The 24,932-nt window shown below is 40.0% G+C and overlaps 1 protein-coding gene across 1 annotated transcript; it reads right to left on the minus strand.

Moving 5' to 3' along the window:
- Nucleotides 1-281: 281 nt before the first annotated feature.
- Nucleotides 282-24,932, minus strand: NAE1 (NEDD8 activating enzyme E1 subunit 1). Its single transcript, XM_037515833.2, has 20 exons — nucleotides 24,833-24,932; nucleotides 20,752-20,855; nucleotides 20,598-20,658; nucleotides 19,385-19,415; nucleotides 18,683-18,754; nucleotides 18,369-18,448; nucleotides 16,879-16,988; nucleotides 14,414-14,523; nucleotides 13,262-13,324; nucleotides 12,812-12,875; nucleotides 12,448-12,539; nucleotides 10,954-11,013; nucleotides 10,724-10,857; nucleotides 9,143-9,218; nucleotides 8,785-8,824; nucleotides 7,190-7,276; nucleotides 6,646-6,738; nucleotides 3,144-3,258; nucleotides 3,009-3,058; nucleotides 282-520 (listed from the first exon to the last, which is right to left on the minus strand). The coding sequence occupies exons 1-20, from the start codon at nucleotides 24,883-24,885 to the stop codon at nucleotides 411-413; spliced, it is 1,605 nt and encodes a 534-aa protein (XP_037371730.1). The 5' UTR covers nucleotides 24,886-24,932; the 3' UTR covers nucleotides 282-410.

The raw sequence follows: 24,932 nt of genomic DNA on the forward strand, positions 1-24,932 counted from the left end.
AACACCACATACTAGAGGATGGTCTTGTTTTCTGATAAAACTGATACACCTTAAATATTTGACTTTCAAAATTTCATCAGATTTAATACTTATGATTCTAAGATGTCTACAGCTAAAATAGCTCAAATTTGTTAGCCAGAAAAAAAGTATTTTCAACTATTTCTAATGAAACACAAGAGATTCCTATGAATAGCAACTTTGAAATAGCAAGCCAGTAGTAATAATTCAATGAGAAATGGATAGTTTTTATTCTGAGAAAAACCCAAAAAGAACATACCCCATTACAAATGAAAAAAATGTTTATTAAGGAAACAATTTAACAGTTCCCTTAGCAGAATTTAACAGATAAAGGAGAACCTGAAGACAATTACACTTTCAACCATTATTAACACAATCATAGGGTATTTATTCTACAGTTGGAAAGTTGCTGAAGTTTGTGACATGCCACTATAGATGTAAGTATTGTTAAAAATTACGAATTGTTTGGTGATTATTTTGATAACCTCTTGAGCAGCAGCTCCTACAAGGAAAAGGGAGATAAGCAAATTGTTGAAAAAGGTAAATTTCAAAAGTTACATAAAAATATTCAATTCTCTGAAGAAACCTTTCCTTTTGAAAAAGCAAAGATAAGTTTAAAACAGACATAGCTGGGCTCCCCGGTGGCGCAGCGGTTGAGCGCTGGGTTGTGAAGCTGCCCGCAGCCTCTGCGGCGCCAGTTAGATTCCGGGCTGCTCCCCGGCCACTGGAGGAGGGTCCCACATGGCGCGCAGACCTCTCCTGCCGCCCGCTGCTCCCCTCAGCAGTGCACTTCATCAGTCTGCCTGTTCTGCTCCCCTCTCTGGCTCTGGTGAATTCTCTCACCCTCCCGCACTTCTGACTGTACCCAGTGCTTGTATAAATAAATAAATAAATCTTTAAAATAAATAAATAAATAAAAAATAAAACAGTTTACTGAGTCATATCAAAATAAAGGACTACAATTTTTTAAATTGTATTAAAGGAAATTTTTATTATTCTATTATTCCATGAGCTGTTATGCTACAGTTTAAAAGAATAAATATTTTTAATTATAGTGATTCAGAAAGGTTGGTAAGATATATTAAGTAAACAAAGCCAAAGTCAAAAGAGTAGTATGGCTGAGTGTACTTTTTTAAAAGCTAATAGGCCAAAAAGATTCTTGGAGAACACCTTTATATTGCATTTGAATTTTACCTTGAGCCTATTTTACATTTGTAATAAAAAGAGGAACAAAGGAATATTTGTTCAAAATACACTTGTAGTGTGGAAAAGGATTTATTATTAAATACTGCTAGACTGCTGTAGATACTCAAAACAAAAAAGGAAAGAAAAAAAGCAAGAAAAAGTTTCATCTTTCACAAACATTCATAATTTGGTAAAATCTGAGACTCTATTATATACCAGATACTGTTCTATGCACTAGGGATACCATAGGGAATAAAGGACAAATATCTTTGCCTTTGTGGATCTTACTTTTTAGTAGCCAGAGAGAAATAATGTACAAATAGGTAAAATGTGCATCTAATGACCCCAAATGCTAAAGAGGGTTATCTGAGTGGAAGAAGAGGGACTCAGTTATAAATCAGGGAGTCAAAAACAGTCGTACAGGGAAGATATCAGTTAAAGACATGAAAGAAGTGAGGGAATATAGTGGCATCGTGCATAACATCTCGTGGAATAACAGAATAATAAATGTATGTGTCCTCCACAATTCCTATGGTGAAGATTTGACCCCCAACGTGATAGAATTTGGAGATGGAATCAGGGTCTCGAGGAGGTAACTGAGGTTAGAAGTTATGGTAATAGAGGCCTCGTGATGGGATTAGATTATCTCTTATAAGGATAAGAGACTCAGGAAGTTTGTGTTCCATTAGTTCTCTCCCTGTGCAAAGAGGTTATGTAAGCACACAGAAAGATGACAGTCACCCACAAGTCAGAAAGAGAGGCCTCATCAGAAAGTAACAATACTGGCCCACTGATCTTGAAGTTTCAGTCTCCAGAACTTGAGAAAACAACTATCTGTTGGTTAAGTCACTGATTCTATGGTATCTCATTATGGTAACCTAAGCTAATACAGCATGGTAATTTAAAACTTCAATTTTTACCTTTTAAAATATTTGTTTTCCTGCTATAGGCAAATCTCCAGTCATCTAACCTCTCTGGTTGTGTCTATTTGTAGAGTCTGTATAAGTAATTTTCGCCCTTTTCTGGAAATGACAGGTTAACTTTGCTAGTCTGGTACAAGAGACTTGCTTTTAGTTTAGATTACCCAGAATCAGGCTTCAATTTGAGTTTGCTACAAATAAAGTTTTCTTACATATGTACATTTACTTATTTACATTTTGAACACTCTTATTAATCAGACTTGGATCAGCCTTCAAATGTTAATTATCTAGAAGGAATACATTACAAGCAAATAGCTCAGTCTAGAGAGTAATTTTTTTAGAGGGATGTACAGTAATGGAGAGAGATGTAGGGAGTTATTATGAACAGGATGGTACTTCCGAATTGGGTGTTAGACAAGTGGATTTTAGACCTGTGGGTAACAGGGACATTAAAGGCCATTGGGCCCAGAGAAGTGAAAATTTAAGGAGCAGGAAATCAACGTGTATGTCTGGGGGGGAAGTAATTAATTTGATAAAATTAAAAGTTTTTAGTATCATGTGAACCTGGACTTGTTTTCTGAGGTACATTGTAATGTGGGGCGGGGGTGTGAGTGTCCACTGGTGGGATGGTGGGTTAGTTAAGAGAGAGATGCAATCAGAGCTCTGCTGTTTGAAGATTAATGACTCTTTAGAAGTTTACAGGGACCGTAGTAGGAGAGATGCAAGCAGGGAGACCAGCGCAGCAGCTAAAGAAATAATCTGAACTGAACATCCTGCTTCACTGACCTTCCTAATTAAAGCAGCTAAAAAGCCAAAAACTTCTTATTGAAATAATAACTGAACTACCTAACAGCAAATGACAGTCTTCTCATCTTTGCAACTCACCCCCTAAGAATGCAGCAATGGTGTGTGGCTCAGCAGCTCCATATCGGCAACTATAGGAAAGGGCAGAGACAGGAACTTAGATTATTTTAGAACGGAACAGGTATTATCTGTTATATGCCCTTAAAAAATACTCACAATTCATGGACATAATCATCTTTCACCATTACAGATAATCCATATTCCTGAAGGAAGCCAGTGAGACAAGACTTCAACTTTCCTATATCTTCTTCAACTTGATAGTTAGCTATCCCTAAAATATAAATTAATTTTCATTGAAATACTTAAGTGATTTAAATCTAATGAATACACCACCTCCTTTATTTAATCCAGTTTTAGGTATTCTAGTCAAAACTCAGTTGTAAATCTGAAGAATAAAAAGAACAAAGTGTGAGACCAACATTTACAAATATCACAATCTCTAACAATCAAGGAAACTATCTAAAATCTATTAAAAATTCAAGTTGGGACTCCCTGGTAGCCTAGGGGTTAAGTCTCAGCACTATCACCACTATGGCCTGAGTTTGATGCCCAGTCAGAGAGCTAACCCACATATGGTGCAGCAACCTCTCCTGTCTTGCCCGCTGCTCCCCTCAGCAATGTATTTCAGTAAATCCGCTTGTTCTGCTTCCAACTCTGTCTCTGGTGAATCCTCTTACCCCTCCCCACAAACCCACACCTCTGGCCTATACCCCAGTTCTTCAACACAAAAAAAGTAAATAAAATTCAAGTTTAACTAAGTCTGCTTTGTTCATTGCTCTATACCCAGTATCTGGAAATATCTGGTATATACTGGTGCTCAATTAACTATTTGATAAAATGACTGAATGACAAAGTAATGTCTTATTTATACCCTTTATAAAAATTTATTATCCCTTTCCAGGAGATTAAATGACACTGAAGACACAGTTATTGTAACAGGCAACATTTACTAAATATTCATAGATGACAGACACTGTTTTAAGCATTATATGTAAAAATTGAGTCAAGTTTCACAACAACCCCAGGTAGTGGGTACTATTATTATCTCCATTTTACAGAGAGGACTAAGGCAGAAAATTATTTGCCTGAGTTACTCAGCTCATAAGTAGCAAAACTGGGATAGAAGTAGTTCTTAATGGGGCCTCCCCGGTGGTGCAGTGGTTGAGTGCTGGGTTGCGAAGCTGCCCGCAGCCTCTGCGGAGCTGGTTCAATCCCCAGCTGCTCCCCTGCCACTGGGTGAGGGTCCCACATGGCGCGCAGACCTCTCCTGCTGCCCGCTGCTCCCCTCAGCAGTGTACTTCGGTCCTTCTGCCTGCTCTGCTCCCCGCTCTGGCTCTGGTGAATTCTCTCACCCTCCCACGCTTCTGACTGTACCCAGTGCTTGTATAAATAAATAAAAATAAATCTTAAAAAAAAAAAAAAGTAGTTCTTAATGATTAAACTATGTCTCCAAAGGTAAGCTATTATGATTTCTATGGAAGGAAAAATGTAATTACTCTAATATTCAGGTGTTATAATTTTTTAAAATGTTTTTTAGGGCCTCCCCGGTGGCGCAGCGGTTGAGCGTTGGGTTGCGAAGCTGCCCGCAGCCTCTGCAGCGCCGGTTCGATCCCCGGCTGCTCCCCCGGGCCACTGGAGGAGGGTCCCACATGGCGCGCAGACCTCTCCTGCCGCCCGCTGCTCCCCTCAGCAGTGTACTTCGGTCCTTCTGCCTGCTCTGCTCCCCACTCTGGCTCTGGTGAATTCTCTCACCCTCCTGCGCTTCTGACTGTACCCAGTGCATGTATAAACAAAACAAACAAATAAATAAATAAAACATGCCTCTAAAAAAAAAAAAAAAAAAAAAAAAAAACAAAATAAAATGTTTTTTAACCTCTGGCTTAAAAACTTTATCATCACTCTTCCTCATAATAGTAATACCTACACTCTCTCTCTCTCTTTTTTTTGGTGGGACCCTCGCCAGCGGCCGGGGAACAAACCGGCGCTGTAGAGGCTGCAGGCAGCCTCCCAGCCCAGCACTCAACCACTATGCCACCAGGGGAGGCCCAGTAATACCTACACTCTTTATTGAGTACAAGGTACTAGGCAGTGTGCTAAGTGATTTTCATACATCACTTACTCAACCCTTATAATCCAAGAGAGTAGATGTATTACCACCAGTCCATGAATGAGAGAACTGAGATTTGGAGGGAAATAATGACTGACTCAAGGTCACAGAGGTTATAAGTGAGAATTTGGATTGGAACCTAGGTTTAACTCCCAAGGCTGTGCTCCTGTGGTACCGAGTCTCCCAAGATGCTCCCCAGTGAACACCCCTTTAGGCCTAATGTAGTTCCCTCTCACTCTAATCTAAGTTGGTCCGGTGAAGCCAACACAACACGATGTTAGTGATGATGTGTGACTCCAAAGGCTAAGTCATAGAAAGTCTTGTACCTTCCACCCTGGGTCTCTCAATGTTAACTCCGGGGAGGCCAGTCACCACCTCCAAGGTCTGTTCCAGGACTCCCAGGCAAAGAGGAAGTCCAAGCTAGCCACGTGGAGAGAGATGCTTGATGAAGTCCCAGCTACTGTAGCTATGACTAAAGGGCCAGACACGTGAGTGAAAATGTCTGCAGAATGACTCAGGCATCACGCAGCTTCCAGAGAGACCCTCTCTCTAACACAACTGCCTATCCGAGACAGCCAATCACAAAATCACGAGATGATAATTTATTGTTTTAGACTACTACGTTTAAGGATGGCTTGTTATACAATAACCCATAATACATTTCATTCTAAACAAATAATACAAATATAGTAACACATATTTGGTGTTTAATTGCTTTCATTAGGACTATATAGCCCTGGGAGCACACTGCATCAGTTAAGGCAGCAGGTTTTATGCTATATCTAAAATGTTTTGCTATGCAGTAAGTATCCTGCACAATTATCATCTTAATGTTCTGGACAAATGTACATCTTTGAGATTATGCCAATTCCCCAACTGCTACATTTACAGAGAAGAAAAAATAGGTGCTGAACAAAGAAATCCCTACATTTTCTGCATTCTGGATTCAGAAGTCACTGGCTTACTTCTTGTGGCTTTTCTATTTCACTCAGTTAAACTCAATTGAGTCTTAGAAGTAAACTATAAAAACTGACGGAAAGTTTTCCTGTACGTGCAGTCAGGCTATAAGTTAGAATCAAATTCTATTTTAAATAGTTGGATTTAAAAACAAAGTTCCTACTGAGATGAACAAGTAATGGTATAAACCATTTTAAAAAAATTTTTTTTAAAGATTTATTTATTCATGCATGCAAGAACCAGGGTACAGGCCAGATGTGCGGGAGGGTGAGAAGATTCACCAGAGACACAGCAGGGAGCAGAACAGGTAGACTGATAGACTGACTGATATACACTGCTGAGGGGATCAGCAGGTGAGACAGGAGAGGTCGGCCTTGTCATGTGGGTATCTCACCGGCTGGCTAGGATTTGAAGCTGTGCTGCAGAGGCTGCGGACAGCTTCACGGCACTGTGCTCAAACGCCTGCACCACCAGGGGAGGCCTGGTATAAACCATTTACAATGTAAAATTCAAGCACTAATACTATAAACATCCTGAGATTCAATTACTTATTCAAAATTTTATTATATTTGTTAATTTGATTGCTATTCTTACCTGGATATCTACCATGTTGCTTATGAAATCTATCAACAGCCCGTAACATTAAGTATAATACTATCTCATTATCTGGATTGTCCATGCTGGAAACTGAAAGAAAAAAATGTCAGTATAATTTAGGCAATTCATGACAAAAACAATGAAGGACTGAATTAACATATACTAAAGTTTCAGGATACAAGACAATTTTACGACAAAATTTAAATATTTTGTGGCAATAAAATGCAAAATGGTCAACAGTAGTTAAAAAAAAGGGAGCTACATTAAAATGAAACCCAGTGGTCTTACAGACTATTAGCTATAGGCACACAATCTCTACGAAGTAATAGCATGCTGATTTAACTCTTCTGCATATCATACGTAAGAGCTAAATGTAATTTTATATATATATGAAGTTTTATAGATTGAAATTACAACTACTTGAGTATGTTTACAAAATAAAATTTAGATTGTTAATATTTACATTATCCTTTATATTATCGCACACAAAAATGACACCTTTAAAATTAATAACCTAGCATCACAAGGTTATTACACTTACTAATTTCATCCTTGTTAGTTGTATTCAAACCATATTCTTCAGCTAAGGATCGACATCTTACCACTCGAAGAAATGCAGAATTACTGCCTAAACACAGAAAAGACATTGTGGAAGTAGATGGTTAAGAAGTGAATATTCTGGGGCCTCCCTGGTGGTGCAAGGGGTTAATACGCAATCTATGAAGCTGTCCGCAGCCTCTGCAGCACGAGTTCGATCCCTGGCCAGTCAGAGAGCAACCTACATGGCGCAACAGACCTCTCCAGACTCACCCGCTGCTCCCCTCAGCAGTGTGCTTCGGTCAGTCTGCCTGTTCTGTTCCCCACTCTGTCTCTGGTGAATCCTTTCACCCCTCCATGACTCTGGCCTGTACCCCAATTCTTGTATGCACAAATAAATAAATCTTTAAAAAAAGAAAAGTGAATATTCTGAATCGCAGGTCACTTTAAGAACTGGATATTTTGTGTATACTCTTCACAGCTATGGGATTGTGAAAATATGTATTCTCAGTGGCAGAGAAGGCACTAGAACACAAGTCATCTTAAACTGATGTCCCTGGTACTACAACCGGTTCAGAACTGAGTAGGTACATGACGGCACCTCTCTGAGTCTTAGCTCATACCCATTTGTAAAATGAGGATATCATCATCGTTTACCTGTAAGAGTTGCTCTATGGATCAAATGTGCAACCGTGTAAACTGAAAACCCAGCACAAAGCCTGCTAGGGCTCAACAAACGGTGCTTTTCATCATTATTATGGACAAGTAGTCCCAAAGGAGTGTTACAGATACACAAATTCTTAGATATATAAAGCTTGGGAAAAAAAACTTTGTATTATGGAAATTTTCAAAAATACCCCATAATATACATGACAAAATAATAAACCCTCTAGTACTCATCATCTATTTCCAATTCTGGTATCATATAATCTAGTAGGACAAACACTAATGCAGAAACAAGGTGCAAGATTAGTAGTGGAATAAAACAATAAAACAAAGCCTAAACAAGCATTGTGGGAAGGGTCATGATAGGGAGAAATTGGATAAACCTATTTAAGGTTGGGAAGCTGAAACTTTTGCTGAAACGAGGAGCAGTAGCTACAAGAAAAAAATCTTCACATGGCATGTAAAACATTTGATTATTATTTGTAAACTGGCTCTTAAATTTAAAAAATGCCTGATTGAGGGGTCCTTGAGAAGACCCTGTGTTAAATCTGTCATTTAACACAGATCAAAATGAGTACTTAAACCAGTAACATCAATATACATGTTACTCTGACCTTACACACAATCTTCAGATAAAACTTCCCCAAATTATTTAAAATAAGCTAAAAATATTTCTGTATTGATGACGATTTTTAAATGACTTTCGTATCTTTTTAGTACCACCATTCATAACATGCTATTTCTGACCCAGTCTTCAAATTCTTCATTTATTATAGTACAAGAAAAAAAGAAAACTTTACTCAATAATTGGATATATCTACATCATAATATCCATCGAAAATTTTAAATGTTAATCACTTAAAACCCCTGTGAACATTTTCTGTAGCACATTTTCATCAAACAAAATAAGGAAATTAATTTAAGGGGACTTACAGAGTAACTTTAATTCTTTCTCTGAAATGGACTCTGGTGCCTGTAAAGAGATAAACATAGGTTTGCTCCAGAATAAAAGAAAGTTAAAAGAGGGTACAGGGCAAAGCCAATCACAATCATTATAAAATGGGGGGTTTTCTTCAAATGCTGAGAAATCACTATAAAAACACCTTGTTTCCTTGTAAGGGTATTCCCACTGGGCACACAAGTAAGATCCCTTGACAAGCCCCAAACCAGGGCCACATCCTGGCTAAACTTTTTCTGGTTACAGTTACGCAACCAGACCTATCTGGAGCACTACAGTCAGGCCTATCTGGAGCGCTACAGGCCACTGAAAGCCATGTGCCCAGCAACGTACCTGGCCGATAGACTGCAGCAATTTGGCAACATGGTTCCCCACAGCAGCAGCATCTTTCTTTGCTTTTTCACGGTAACTGGAAAAGAGGAACAACTCCTTTTCATGACAAAACACTAGTGTGGCAATAAACAAAATGTGAAGATGCCATGGAAACACCAGCAGCACTGTTAGCAGTTGCGGATCTTGTCAGAGTTGCTAAGGGACTCGGAGTCCACTAATACCTGGGGTCCCTCCCTAATTAACTGCCCCCAACTTAAAAACTACCCTCCCAGAAAAATCCATTATCCACGCTTCTCTGACAGAAGTTCTGACATAATGTTACTAAAGAACATGCTTTATCTCCTTGAAGTCAAGTTCAAGTAAAACTTTGCATGTGCAAATTCATGTCAAATTTTCCTTTACATATATTGACATTTTCACCTTCTAAAGTTGATCAGTATTGAGGTGACTACCTCCAACATGAGGTCTTACTTTTCTCTGTCCACAATTGACTCTTCCCAAGTTTTAAGTAGCTAAACATTTAGGCCAGGAAACAAAGATTTGTTAGACAGTGACTGAGATGGGCAAGGCAACCAGTCTGGGGAACAGAAATCTTTTCTTTATGACATTACTTGGCCCTCAAAGAAACCAAACCAGCAGCACTGGATTTATCAGCTCCATGCCCAAACTACACAGGATAGTATCTGTCAAGAGCCACCCTATACGAGTCTACCATGATTCAGGTCAGTGATACCTGGATTGCAGGTGTCTGTCTAGTGTCATAAACTCTTTAAATTATGGAACACTAGTGATAAAACATTTATCAAAACTAAAAATTTCAAAGTTTTAAATTACAGAAAAAAGCGAATAGAACTATGGTTAAGAGTATGTAGCAGGGGGCTCCCCGGTGGTGCAGCGGGTTGAGTGCAGCACTGTGAAGCTGTCCACAGCCTCCGCAGCACGGGTTCAATTCCCAGCCAGCCAGGGAGATTCCCACATGGCGCAGCAGGAGAGGTCTGCTGCTCCCCTCAGCAGTGCTTTCGGTCCATCTGCCTGTTCTGTTCCCCACTGTCTCTGGTGAATCCTCTCGCCCTTCTGTACCTCTGGCCTGCACCCCAGGTATTGTATAAATAAAAAATAAATCTTAAAAAAAAAACTGGGCCTCCCTGGTGGTGCAGGTGGTTGAGCACAGCGCTGTGAAGCTGTCCTCAGCCTCTGTAGGGCCGGTTCGATCCCCGCCAGAGTTGAGTGCTCAAATGCTGCGTTTTATCATGAAATATGAAGAAAAATATTTGCCCTTTATGGGGTATTTGAGAACTCTGTACTTTGTGCTCAATTTTGCTGTTAACCATTCTAAAAAATAATAAAATAAAATCTATTTTAAAAAATTGCCCCTTAAGTTCTTTAGCTTATTTTTGGGCCTCCCTTGGTGGCGCAGCAGGTTGAGCGCAGCACTGTGAAGCTGTCCGCAGCCTCTGCAGTGCGGGTTCAATTCCTGGCTGGCCGAGGAGATTTCCACATGGTGTGGCAGACCTCTCCAGTCGTGCCAGCTGCTCCCATCAGCAGTGCTTTCTGTTACATAATTTGAAAACAGTGACTTACACATTTTGCAGCTTTATATATTTGCATGAATCTGCAATCATATCAGGAATTGTGCCTCGAACAGGTAAATTTCCTTGACCTTCTTTGGCCACAAATTCCTTTAAGGCACGAGCTAAAATCCAAAATGATGGAGTCTAAGAGAATAGGGGGAAAAAATAACATTAAGTGGTATCTGAATCTGACCCAAAGGTTCAAAGAGCACTACTTTTATGTTTAGTTGTTGTTGTTACCTGTTTGGTGATATTTATGCAGCGATCATCATTAAATATGTCTTCAATACTGCGTGGGATCTAACAAAGGAACATGAAACAGTTTCTTAGACTATTTCAAAAATAATCAAATACAAACTTCAGATTGGTTTATTAGACTTTAACTTAGACTCTGTACCAGATGGAAATTTGATAGGGAAAGAATGAACAAAAAAACCAATCTCCACCTGCCCACTATTGTTGGCACTAAAGACTGACCTGTTCTCCTACATTACAAATGGAACAAAGGAGGAGACAAAAAGTAAATCCTTTTATATGGTTACATTTGAAGATATAACAAAGATGCAGAAATTACTACCAAGCTCAATTTTTGTCCTTCATGTTTTTCCATTTTGTCCTACGACTAGAACCTTCTAATTGGGATAAATTTTACATTCAGTGCAATGCACAAACCTTAAATGTACAATTCCAATGAGCTTTGGTAACTACACACATACTTTTACCCATCACCTCAATTAAGACAGAAAATTTTCATCACCACAGAAAATTAATTCACAAAGACACACTTTTAATCACTCCAACACTACCTCATTGTCTCCAAAGAGTCTGCAGTGACAGCTTAAGTGCTTTCCTACCCTGAAAGACAGCATTTTTTGCTGTTCTAAATTATAAGAAACTACTGAACTAAATCTCACAAACTACTAGTCGTGCTATTCCAAAGTTCTCCAAGAACTTCACTAACCAGACTTCAACAACAAAACACGACAAAGGGCATCTAAACTGATTCATTTTCCAAATAATTTTTTTTTAAGATTGATTGATTGATTGATTTATACAAGCACTGGGTACAGTCAGAAGCGCGGGAGGGTGAGAGAATTCACCAGAGCCAGAGCGGGGAGCAGAGCAGGCAGAAGGACCGAAGTACACTGCTGAGGGGAGCAGCGGGTGGCAGGAGAGGTCTGCGCACCATGTGGGACCCTCCTCCAGTGGCCGGGGAGCAGCCGGGGATAGAACCGGTGCTGCAGAGGCCGCGTGCAGCTCCGCAACCCAGCGCTCAACCTTTGCGCCACCGGGAAGGCCCCCTTTCCAAATAATTTTTAAGGGGTACAATGTCATTATGAACATTTTCACTCTATCTAAATAATTAGCATTAAAAACAAATGTAGGATGAGATTAAGTAAATCAGGCAACACTATTTTGGACCAGCAAATTATCACCTTCATTATAAAATCCTTACACCAAAACTATTATATTCACTAATCATGTACTTCAAATAACTGTGTAAATCATTGTTTCACTGTTATATGCCAAAGTAATGATATCATTTTAACAAGGACAATAGAGAATCTTATCAAAACAATCTTATCAAACAGATTCAATCTGTATGAAATAATAATTTCTAACAACTGTACAATTTAGGAAATATTAACTTAAATCTAAAATGAATGACTTCGCATAATGTGGACTTCAGAAAACACTTTTCTTATATGAATCCCTTGGCAATTCATTTTTTACCTGAGTTGTATTTAGTGCTGTGTTCACATTCTTTATAGCTTCTTCAAAGTTCTCTTCATCTTCAGGAGCCCCATTTTCATTCTTTAGAATTCCTATTAAAATATATATTGGTTAGCAAACAACACTCCTTTTCTTCTCATTCCCCCCCCCCAATATTGTGGAACTAACTTTGTCAGATTCTGAAGGAAGCATCATATATTACCATTAGTCATTCTTAAAACTATACAAGGAGTAGTTCCTTAATCTCCCTGAGGAAAAATAAAAGCTCATAATGACATCATCTGGCAGAAAGCCAATAAACATTAGGGGCAAATAATTTGCTTTTCAAACTTCATACAACATTTAATCATATCCATAATATTACCTTGTCTAATCAAATCTCTGAAGTCTTCTTTTTCTTTATATGTTTTAGGTATTCGTCCATTGGTCTAAATTAATTAAAAATGTTTTAAATCAAGTTAAAAAAACTCAAAGTATGGAAACTAAGAAACCGAAGTTTCCCCCATTCTCCCATCCACACGAGATTTCAGTAGGACATATATACCTTGGGGAAATCAGACAATGACTTCACCGAAAACAAACTGCGGGTCATTTCTCTATATATTCATTCCCCACTGCCAATTTTTCATATTTCATTTTGTTAGTTAAAATATCACTATTGGAAGAACTGTTAAATTTAACTTGAAAAGGGCTCACCTGCCCTATAACCAAAAGGAAAAAAGGTGAAATCTCCCACTTCCCTTCAAAAGAAATCCTTTATAATAACTTGGAAACAATCACATATGGAATTTATTCTTTTTAAACATGGACATACTTCATTATACCACTGTGCCAAATATTTAGCTATGATCACAATCCATGGAGTGTGGCTATGGTCCTAAAAATGAGAGAAAAAGCAAAGAAAAACCTATTAGTTAACTTTTATTCTTCATTACATCATTTAATTTTCAACAAGTTCAGTAATATTTATGTCAATTCCCAGTCTATATGGAATAATAAATGGAGGAAACTGAACTGGGTTAATGAAAATTATTTTACAAATTTTTTTAGAGGTGGTGTCTAATACCAGCAGGTATACAATATAATTCCTCATTTTACCATCAGGAAAACAAATAAGCTCAAATCTCTTGATTTCAGATACCAATCCAAGAGTAAGAAAAAGGACCATCTCTGTGTTCTAATAAACCAAATACCTGCATTGTAATTTAAAACAGCAGAAAAAACACACATACTCCTTAAATTACATGGTCTGTTAAAAGTATCATTTCTATATGCAGTTGCCCTGGTAATTCTCAAACACTAAAAATAAGTTCCAAGAGGAATCAGTTTTAACAAACATCCACCCCAAATTCAAACTACGTTTAAAAGTACATCTATTTGCTTAAGAAAGGGCCATGAAAAGGACTTCAGGGATATGTCAGAGTTCAATTTCTTGACGTGGATGTTGACTATACAGATATATTCAATTAATGTACTTTCCTTTAATTTTTTTTTTAATTTTGGGGAAAACAGATTTTTGAAAACAAATTAGGCACAGTGTCATTATTGAGTAGTCTGGATGGCAGGTATATGAAGTTATTTTTTTTCTTACTCGGTGTAATTCAAAAATCTTAGGTCAAAAAGAATGTCATGTCTATTTGTGAATCAACTGTCACAGATACCACCAACCTTGGGCCTCCCTGGTGGCGCAAAGGGTTAAGCACCGCACTATGAAGCGGTCCGCAGCCTCCGCAGCATGAGTTCAATCCCCAGCCGGCCAGGGAGCAACCCACATGGCACAGCAGACCTCTCCTGTCTCACCCGCTGCTCCCCTCAGCAGTATGTTTCAGTCAGCCTACCTGCTCTGTTCCCCACTCTGTCTCTGGTGAATCCTCTCACCCCCGCATCTCTGGCCTGCACCCCAGTTCATGTATGCACAAATGAATAAATCTTTAAAAAAAAAAAAAACAAAACAGATACTACCAACCTTTTTTTCCATATGATCCAAGTCATAAGATTGAAAATGTTCTCTCAGTTCAGGAAACGGCTTATCCAGTCGTAGATCCTCTAACGCACTATCTGGGTGAGATTCTATTACTGTTAAAGAATTCCAAAAGATAAACATGCTTCTTTGTGATACTGCTGGCAACACACTATATTATAGAAACTTAGGGAATGTATAATTTTTATTTGCTTTTTTTCAAATGGGCATATGGCGTAAAGGTTTTCCCATTGTTTTGTTCACTATTGAGGTACAATTTACACATACATTTATGTTATGAGCACACAAATCTTAAGTGGACTTTACTTTTAATAAAAGTAAAACCAAGATTTCTTTTTGTTATTACAACTGGAAATGCTCAAAATAGACAAAATACTTGTTCAGATCAAATTTAACACTCTTTCTCCTGTGGTCTTCAATAAACAGCATCACCATCTACAGAGGCCTCTTCCCTAGAAACCAGACAGTCATTCTTGGCTTCTTGCTTCTTTGGCTCAAAGTTTCACTTCCCACATCTTGAAGTTACTTGGTACACAGCTCCCCACGTGGGAGAGTAGAGAAGAATGTGTAATTTCTATAAGTGTTTAGCGCCAGGCCCACTTTTATTACTTGTTAGTTGTATTATGACCTTAGCCTAATCATGTCTCAGCAGCCTCATCTGTGAAAAGTACACATAATAATACCGACCTTATTTTGGAAGTTATTTTGGAAAATGTGATATTGTGATTTATAGGAAATATATATATTTGGTCACTCAGATGACCAAAATATATTTCTCACACGCATTTGTATTTAGTCTTCACCCACAGTTCTTTTCTCACAACTCCCCCTTAAAGCCTTGAAATTCTTAAGTGCTGAGAGCATTAAAAGTGTCTCTTGTAATGTTAATAAGGTAACTTTGGGAAAATAATTGAGGATGAGTACTCATTGCTGGGGGAACCAAGTGTGTGAGTTGGTGGTTGGAACTGCAGTCCTATGCCCCTGACCTCTGCTGGGGAGAGGGGCAGAAGAGGTTGATTTCATTTACCAATGGTCAATGAGTTAATAATCATTCCTATGTAATGAAACCCTTCTAAACACACACACACACACACACACACACACACACACACAAAACCAAAGGAAAGGCTTCAGAGAGCTTTCAGGTTGGTGAACACATGGAGAAGTAGAGAGAGAGAATGCCTGGAGAGGACATGAACGACCCCCAGGCCTTTTCTCCATAGCTTGGCCTGTATTTCTCTTTATCTAGCTGTTGCTTGCATACCTGGAAATAAACTGATGATCTAGTGAGTAAATGGGTTTTTTGAGTTCTCTGTGCTATTGTAGCAAATTAATCAAACCTGAGGTGGGTGTCCTGAGAAACTCTAATGTATAGCCAGTAGGTCGGAAGCAGAGGTAATAATCTGAGCTTACAACAGGTGTCTGAAGTCTGAGGAAGAGTCACGGTGACCACTGATCTACAGCCAGCTGGTCAGAAGTATGGGCTGTGCGACACTTGTGACCAGTGTCTGAAGTGAAGGGTAGTTTTGGCAGACTGAGTCCTTAACCTGTGGAATCTAGCAGTATATCTGGGTAGAAAATGTCAAAATTGAGTTGAATTCTTGGGCACAAAGTCCGTCTGTCTGTCTCTCTCTCTGTCTCACTCTCTTAGATTACTAGTTCCTAGCTGTAACCCTTACCTCCACTTTTTGTCCCTTCAAATTTATTCACTTTCTACCCAGCTTCAGAATGACCCATTTAAAATAAACTTTTCACCCTGTCACTATCCCACTTACAACTCTTAAATGGTTCGGCACCTGCCAGAAGCCTGTCTTTACAAGCAATTCCCCCTCTGCCCAAGCAGACACTGTTCAGTGAAGCTACCCATTCTATCATTGAGGCAGTAGAGTACCTGGCTCAGAGAATGTAAGCACACCGAATGAAAATTTTATGATGACTTAAATTTAAAATTTTGTAAGTAAAGAGCTAACACCAGTCTTGGGCTGACACAAGCCTGCCCATGAGTGACTAATCTCCACTGCTTTCCTGGAACAGTAGTTAGAGAAATGCCTTGTTCTGTGGAACTGTACCTGAGCTAAGGGAGATTAGGGCCTGTAACAGAAAGGAATGAAAGATTGGTGGGGGAAAGGTGGTGTGACCCACATACCTTGCAGCTGCACAGGCCCTATGTGGGCTAGGTAGGGGGCAAAAAACAACCTAGGTACTTGTATATTATGGGCCTCGTAACAAGAAGCTGTATCTGTATCTCCTGCTTTACATCTTTCTATAATGCTAGGTAAAGGAAATATCATTGTAAAGCCTACTGATTTTGATTGCTACTTTGAACCTGTAATGGGAATTGTGCTGCTACAAATTTATTTTGTAATTTAAAATTGACTTTCTAAATTGTCAGGTTCCTAAATTGTAGCTACAGCAACCAACATCAAGCCCCACATGCACAACAATCTTACCTGGATGTTCTTTTATAACGATCCTCATATAGCCAACTAGTCCATATGTCCTACAGATCAAAAGAGGGATTTGGGAATTCCAAAGGACATCTGCTAAACGTAGTAATGTACTGTAAAGGAAAGCACAATAAATAGGAGCATAAACAAAAATGCCAAACGTGAAAATGCCTTAAAATAAAGCAATTTTCTTACTAAATTAATAAATGCAAAGATAATCTACAGCATTTACATAATAGGTCAAGGATACACTGAAAAGGAAGAAATTCCACAAGGACACAATTTCAAAGAAAGTACCTTTTTTTTTTTCTTTAAGATTTTATTTATTTTTGGGTAGAAGAACTGGGGCATAGGCCAGTGGTGCAGGGGCAGAGATAAGAGTGCAGAGCAGAACAGGTAGATGTACTGAAATACACTGTTGAGGGGAGCAATGGGTGAGACAGGTCTGGTGCACCCTATGTGGGTTAGCTCCCTGGCTGGGGATTGAACTCAGGCCGTCATGGTGATAGTGCTGAGACTTGAAACCTAGGCCATAAGGGAGGCCCTAAAAGTACATCTTTTGGACTGGTGGTATATGAAAGCTTAGTCTTTTGTATTAGGGAAAATGTTATTGAAAAGATACTTCCTCAGGGCCTCCCTGGTGGCGCAAGTGGTTAAGCATTGCCCTATGAAGCAATCCGGCACCTCTGCAGCAAAAGTTTGATCCCCGGCCGGCCAGGGAGCAACCCACATGGCACAGCAGACCTCTCCTGACTCGCCCGCTGCTTCCCTCAGCAGTTTACTTCAGTCAATCTGCCTGTTCTGTTCACCACTGTCTCTGACGAATCCTCTCACCCCCCACATCTCTGGCCTGTACCCCAGTTCTTGTACACATAAATAAATCTTTAAAAAAAAAAAAAAAAGGGAAAAGATACTGCCTCAACATTTCCATAAAAAAGAGGAAAATATTTATAAATCCTCCTTCATACCCACAAGTGCTCCAATTCTAACTTTTTCACTAAAAAACAACCAATGTTGAATTTAACAGCTCCAAATATGTAACAAAAGTTTCATATCTTAATATTTTTTTCTCCCTATTTTTTTGCTGCTAGAGATTTACAAGTGCTTCCAATTAAAGGTGTCTAAAGAGGGGCCTCCCCAGTGGCGCAGGGTTGCGAAGCTGCTCGCAGCCTCTGCAGCGCCGGCTCGATCCCCGGCCACCGGGCCAGGGTCCCATATGGTGCGCAGACCTCTCCTGCCGCCCGCTGCTCCCCTCAGCAGTGTACTTCGGTCCTTCTGCCTGCTCTGCTCCCCACTCTGGCTCTGGTGAATTCTCTCACCCTCCCGCACTTCTGACTGTACCCAGTGCTTGTATAAATAAATAAATAAATCTTTAAAAATAAATAAAGGTGTCTATAGAGTTTTAGAATTTTAAAAAGCCAGACTCTGCAGAGAAAACAAAACTATGCAAATCTAATGAGAGATTAAAATAATACATTTACATAAAAATTTACCTTTCAGGAAGCTGAGTTGCAACTACAACATTAAATCTACAGAAAAATGAAGGATCATTGTCTAGAAGGTTTTCTGGACTCTAAATAAGACAAGGGGAAAAAAATTTAACAATTTAACAACATTAAGCAATCCAACATATTAGACATGGCATAAACAGTTAAGCAATTTAGAACAAATAAGGCAACATGATATACTCCAGTATAAAATAATTTAATTCTCGGCTAACCATTAATGATAATCTAAATTCTGAGGGCTTTGAGTTATTAAAAAATTTCATTTCTGCACAGAAATAATCATGTATATACACATGTACCTCTTCCACAAAACTTCCAGAGACATCGTTATTTAATTCTTGTAAGAATTCCATGGCAGCTTGAGCTCGGTTCTTTTTAAAAACAAAACATTTGACTTGAATTAGAAAACATTTGGTTAAAAAGTCATTCCTCAAATTACAGGTCAGGCAAACACACTGTAAAACTACCTAAATTTCATGCACAGGTGTTACAACTCTGCTTTTCATAGAGTTTAAATGAAGAGCCATATTATTTGCACTCTACTGCTCTGATTAGCAAAATGACCGAAAATTCCCAGGGAGGATTCCAGGATCAAGCTCAATTTTATACTAATCCCCTGCATTTACAACCTATTTGAGAGGTCAGTCATAAAGAGTCATTTCTATTCAGAATACTGTACTAAGTTGACTCTAAGGCTTTGTAAGATTTTTTGAAATACAAAAATAAAGGACATTCTGGTTATCTTAGCTAAAATTTTGGTTAGCCAGACTATCACAATAACACTTAATTTAGCTTTAAATAGGATATAGTGTAAAAACAGACAGTACTTTTAAGTTCTTAAATTAGCTCGTAAACTAGACTTACAAGATCAGAAAAAATGAGCTAATTTAACTTTTTCCTCAGAGAAATAATAAGCTCTTTTAAAGTCAAAGCTCTCCAAGCAATCAAAACACTGAGGCATCATTAGATGCTCAAAATACATTCTATAGCAAATTATTTACCTTGCCAATACTGCTTCTTTGGAGGAAAAAACTAAAATAGAATAAGAAAAAAAAAATTACGGGCTTCTTTGACTATAAAGGAAATAGCACATGTATTTCACTCATAGTATAAAATAAACTTTATTTTGTTTACAAACTGTAATAGCGTTCCTGAAGAAAGAAAACTGGGTGAAACTCAGAATCAAAGAGGCTAATAAATTAGTGTTTCCAAAGTGTGTACCAGAGAATATGAATTCCACAAGATGCTCTGAAATAAAAGGGTTACCACGCTTTAAGAAGTTTGTGAAACACCATATAGTATTATTTCCAGTGTGGAAATTTTAAATACACAGTGAAGTGTTGCTTAACAACGAGGTATGGGGGCCTCCCTGGTAGTGCATGAGATTAAGTCTTAGTACTATGAAGCTATCAGCAGCTTCCATCCCCGGCCAGGGAGCTGACGCACATAGGGTGCAGCAGATCTCTCCTGTCTCATCCCGCTGCTCCCCTCAGCAGTGTATTTCAGTTAATCTGCCTATTCTGCTCCCCACTGTCTCTGGTGAGTCCTCTCAGCCCCCCGCTCCTCTGGCCTACACTCCAGCTCTTATATGCATAAATAAATACTAAAAAAGGGGGGCAGAGTTATAGATACTAAAAACTTACACTACACCCAAAGAAAAAAATACTAAAACTCAGTAAGTATTAACTCAATGTTTTGTACTAACAAATATGGGTGATCCTAGACGCCAATTACCTGAAAAGGCATACTTGAAATCCAAATTTGGGAAAGCTCTGAAATGATCATCTTTAAAGAATATATACAGGTCATCTTGAAAACAGTATGCCAACTAAGTTCAAGAGATACCACAAGTAAAAGATGTTTTTATTATTCTTATAATCTAAAAATAAAATTATGGTAAATTACAAACTAACATCTAGAAATTAATGCAAGAACACAGCAAGTATCAAATATCACTACTTGTCTATATTAATAACAACAATAAATACAGTAATGATGGATATCTTTAATTAATGGCCTACTTGCCAGACATTATGCTAGACTTTATATATTAACTCACTTTATCTTCACCATAATTCTAAACATAGGGATTACTTCCAGCTGAGAATCAGGTCACCTTGAATGAGAAGGTGAAGTCAGGATTTAGGCCTCACTCTCCTATGACAGTGTTCTGCCTACCCTAATATGCATATATTTGAAAAGAACAGAACGTACTTATTTCCAACATCTTCTCCGCTGACCTGATTTCCATCAATAATTGTAAAGGAACCAATACCTGGGAGGCAAAATAAAGTCAGTCAAGAATATGTATTTCTAGTTCAAAACCTTAAAGAAATAAATTTAGAACACAACCACAAAAGTACATTACCTGGTAGTACTAAGTTTTTAAGAATTTCAGTTCCTGTGGCTGTTGCATTTATTAGGCAAACATGAGCAGATTCTAAAGCCTCTTGTCCATGATCACCCCACAACCTACGAAACAAGACACAAATTTAAAATTTTGAAAACTCTATTATTTGAATAATGATCTCTGATCTTTAAAGTGTTTTTGCGATATAATAACTGATGTGGTAACTATGGCAAACGTGAGACAGAACAGCAGGAGGTGTTACGGGGATTTTATAGCTAAGTATATAATAAGGGAGGGGTCAAATCAGAAGTAGAAACTTGGTCTTACACAGTCCTTGACCTTTATTACTCTTCAAACCAGTTAACTGACAGAATAGAAAGTCTTTAAGCACATACGTTTTATTTATTTATTTTTTAAATTTTCTAGAGGCATGTCTTATTTATTTATTTGTTTATTTATTTATTATTTGCTTGTTTGTTTGGTTTATACATGCACTGGGTACAGTCAGAAGCACGGGAGGGTGAGAGAATTCACCAGAGCCAGAGCGGGGAGCAGAGCAGGCAGAAGGACCGAAGGACACTGCTGAGGGGAGCAGCAGGCGGCAGGAGAGGTCTGTGCGCCATGTGGGACCCTCCTCCCGTGGCCGGGGAGCAGCCGGGGATCGAACCGGCGCCGCAGAGGCCGCGGGCAGCTTCTCAACCCAGCGCTCAACCGCTGCGCCACCGGGGAGGCCCTAAGCACATACGTTTTAAAGACTTATTTTGATGTATGCATACAAGAACTGGGGTATAGGCCGGTGGAGGGGGGTGTGGGGAAGGGGTGAGTGGATTCACCAGAGACAGTGGGGAGCAGAACAGGTGGAATGACTGAAATACACTGCTGAGGGGAGAAGTGGGTGAGACAGAAGAGGTCTGCTGCGCCATGTGGGTAGCCCCCTGGCTAGGGATGGAACTCATGCTGCAGTGGCTGTGATAGCTTGATAGTGCTGAGACTTAACCCCTTGTGTCACCAGGGTGGCCCTCTTTATAGTCTTATATTTAAAAATTAGTGTCTTGGATTTAAACCTATTCAGTTCTCTATTTCATTTTGCCTGAAGTTACGCTGATCCAGTATACTTAAGATTATGACACAGGACCTGTCACTCTAACATCTGCAGGCATGAGCAAGAGCTTTACCAAAAACACTGAATTACTATTAGCTGAAAAGCCTTAGATCAACTTCTACAAGAGTGCTTTAAAATATAACACCCACAATGGGATATATTACTCAGCAATCAAAAAAGATAAACTCATTCCAGTAGCAGCAACATGGATGGAGCTGGAAGGAATCATGCTCAGTGAAATAAGCCAGAAGAAAAAGAAAAATATCGGATGGTCTCACTCATAGGAGGAATGTAGGAGAACCAAATAAGGGATCAGAAAAAAAAAATTAATTAAAAAACAAAATTAACAGGCAACTATAAATCAGAGACATTCTGCAGGGGAGGGGTTGGGGAGAGATCAAAATAGGGGAGGAAAGAGCACAAGGGACTATGGGGATGAATTGGTGGTGGGAATGTTACAGGGACTACACGTGAGAGGAGAAAGCATACGCTGTACAAAAAGGAAGAATGATACAAAATAGATATAAAAGAAAAACAGAAAACCACAATAAATAAATAAAATATAATTCCCAATGACCATTCTAATAGCATAATTAATAACTGCATACAGGGCCTCCCTGGTGGCGCAAGGGTTAAAGTCTCAGTGCTATCAAGCTATCACCAGCCACTGTAGCACAAGTTCCATCCCCGGCCAGGGAGCTACCCACAGGGCGCAGCAGACCTCTCCTGTCTCCCCACTGCTCCCCTCAGCAGTGTATTTCAGTGGATCTGCCTGTTCTGTTCCCCACCGTCTAGTGAATCCTCTCATCCCCCGCACCTCTGGCCTACAGCCCAGTTCTTGTATGCATAAATAAAAATAAATCTTTTTTTTTTTAAAAGTTCATACATTAACAGAGAGTGAGGATAAGAAATATGTTATAACCTGATTCATACCAGCTTATCATTAACTAGGTAAAGTAGATGATGACATGTGTATCACAGCACCTGGACCACCTGGTTTTACTTTCACCCAGAAAGCCTATACATTAATTTATCTTTTCTTGTCAGTATAGGACATATAGGGGGACTATAAATTGTTAGAAAAAGACCATAGCCTGAAGGACTGATAGACTTTAATGTACATCCCTTGTCTCCTGATCTAAAGCAGATTCCCTCTTATGTAGCCAGCACGTCCTCTGGCGCACAGCACAACTATAACTGTCTCATTTGGTGTTTCATTTGCTGAACATCTCTCTACTCCACTCTAAGCGCCATAAGGGCTCACAGCACTCCAGACCGCTGGAGGCACAAGGCCTTGCCCAGGATAAGTGATCACTCAACAGCTGTGAAAAGCATGGAAGAACCGATGGACTGGAAATATCTGGGTTTTTCCCTATGAAAGCAGGGCACACAGAAGACGCCTAGCATATTTGACTGAGGGATGCTTGGTTTGTCAGAGTGTGCCTAAGAGAACAGTGGTATATCTCTAGGCAACACGTTTCAAGAAAGGAGTCAAACAAAGAAATCTTTCTACTCTCACTTGGTGACTGCTGCCTAGTTGCAAAACCTTGCACCTAACTGCTTCCCTCTGAAACTAAAAACCAACAACCAATTGTCACTAGGAAAGTTAAGATTTGGTATTTAAATGGATTAGATTCAGCAAAAAACTTTCTAACAATTAGTTACTTAATAACCTAAACCTAAAATATCTTCTCAGCTCTGTCAGGTAAGAATGCACATTATGAATGCATTCAAAACACAACAACTCCAAGAATTTATGAAAGAACCTTAGTTGATTACAAGGACTTTGCTACCTTGCTTCTTTCTCCCCCCCAGAGGCCTGTGAACAGAATGATATAAAAGTGGATCAGCTCTGAAAGAGCCCAAAGGGCCTGGGTTTTACATTCTGGCTCAAAATGGGAGTCTCTAGGCAAGTCATCTAACTTCTCCGAGACTCGATTTCCCTACCTGTAGAGAGGAGAGAACGTCTATCTTGTAGGTTGCGCTCAGAAATGAGTGCCTACTCTGCCTGTTCTGTGAATTCTCTCACCCTTGCGTGTTTGACTGTACCCAGTGCTTGTATAAATAAATAAATAAATATTAAAAAAAAATAATTGAGTGCCTAAAGCCCCTAACACAGCACTCAGCTGCAGGTGCAAAAAGAGTCCTAGTCCTTTGGGACTGATGGTAACTTCTGACTTGGAGGGTCCAGAAAGGGGGTGGTGGAGGGAGGCGAGCATTTCTGTTGGTTTTACCCCCTTAACACAGAGAAGAGGCTCAACAGATAAGGCATGAGGGGTGTAAGAAGGGAGAGAAAGTAGCCAAGGACTTGCCTGGCGGCTGGGAGCTGCAGTGTCCATTAAGGTAGCCACTGGCCACAGGAGACAGGGAGCCCTGGGGATGGGGTTAGTCCAAATCGCGACGTGTACTGTGCAAAATGCCACGTATCCGAGAGAGCAGGAAGAGCATAATGCATCGCTAACAACTTTTTATATTGATTTCGTGTTGAAATGCTACCGTTGGGGAGCTATCGGATTAAATTAGTATTAAATTAAAATTAATTTCACCTGTTTCCTTTGGCCTCTTGAAATGCGGCCATGAGCAAATGCACAATGACTCCGGCCCCGCCTGAGACCAGCATTGCACTCCCACTGGACAGCGCCGGCTAGAACAATACCCGACGCCCGGCGCGGCTCTGGGGGGCGGGGGGGCACCCCGAAACCCCCAGTTGTAAAACCAGACGCACCGGGGGAGGCCGGCAGCGCCGCGGGAGCCGCACGCGCGCGGGGAGGGGGTGGGCGGGCGTGTCCTGGGGGGCGGGGAGCCCCGGACCCCAGCAGCCCCGGGGTCGCAGGCCGGAGCCCCGAGCGCCGCCCCCCGCGCCCCGAAACCCGCTGGCCGGGCCCGGCAGGAGGCCTGAGCCAGGCCCGCCCGCGCGCCCGCTCGCGTAGGCCCGGCCCGGGCGCCGCGCATGACGTCGGCCCGCCCGCCCGCCCGGCTCGGCGAGATCCGGCTCACCTCAGCTGCCTATCGTACTTCTGCTCTTTGAGGGGTTTCACCGGCTGCGCCATGGCCGCGCCCGCCTCGCGGAGAAGGAGCGAGCGGCCGCCGACCCTTG

Source organism: Talpa occidentalis, unplaced genomic scaffold, assembly GCF_014898055.3.
Source record: "Talpa occidentalis isolate TD23 unplaced genomic scaffold, MPIMG_talOcc4v2.1 talOcc4.17, whole genome shotgun sequence".
In the NCBI taxonomy this organism is placed as follows: Eukaryota; Metazoa; Chordata; class Mammalia; order Eulipotyphla; family Talpidae; genus Talpa; species Talpa occidentalis.

Excerpts from the sequence above, each read along its gene's own strand:
- NAE1 (XM_037515833.2), bottom strand. The coding sequence starts at position 24,885 with ATGGCGCAGCCGGTGAAACCCCTCAAAGAGCAGAAGTACGATAGGCAG. Across the intron at positions 16,989-18,368 it reads GCAACTCAGCTTCCTGAAAG|TACATTACTACGTTTAGCAG; the intron begins GTAAATTTTTAT and ends TTTCCTTTACAG. Across the intron at positions 9,219-10,723 it reads TATATAAAGCTGCAAAATGT|TTACCGTGAAAAAGCAAAGA; the intron begins GTAAGTCACTGT and ends CCTCTTTTCCAG.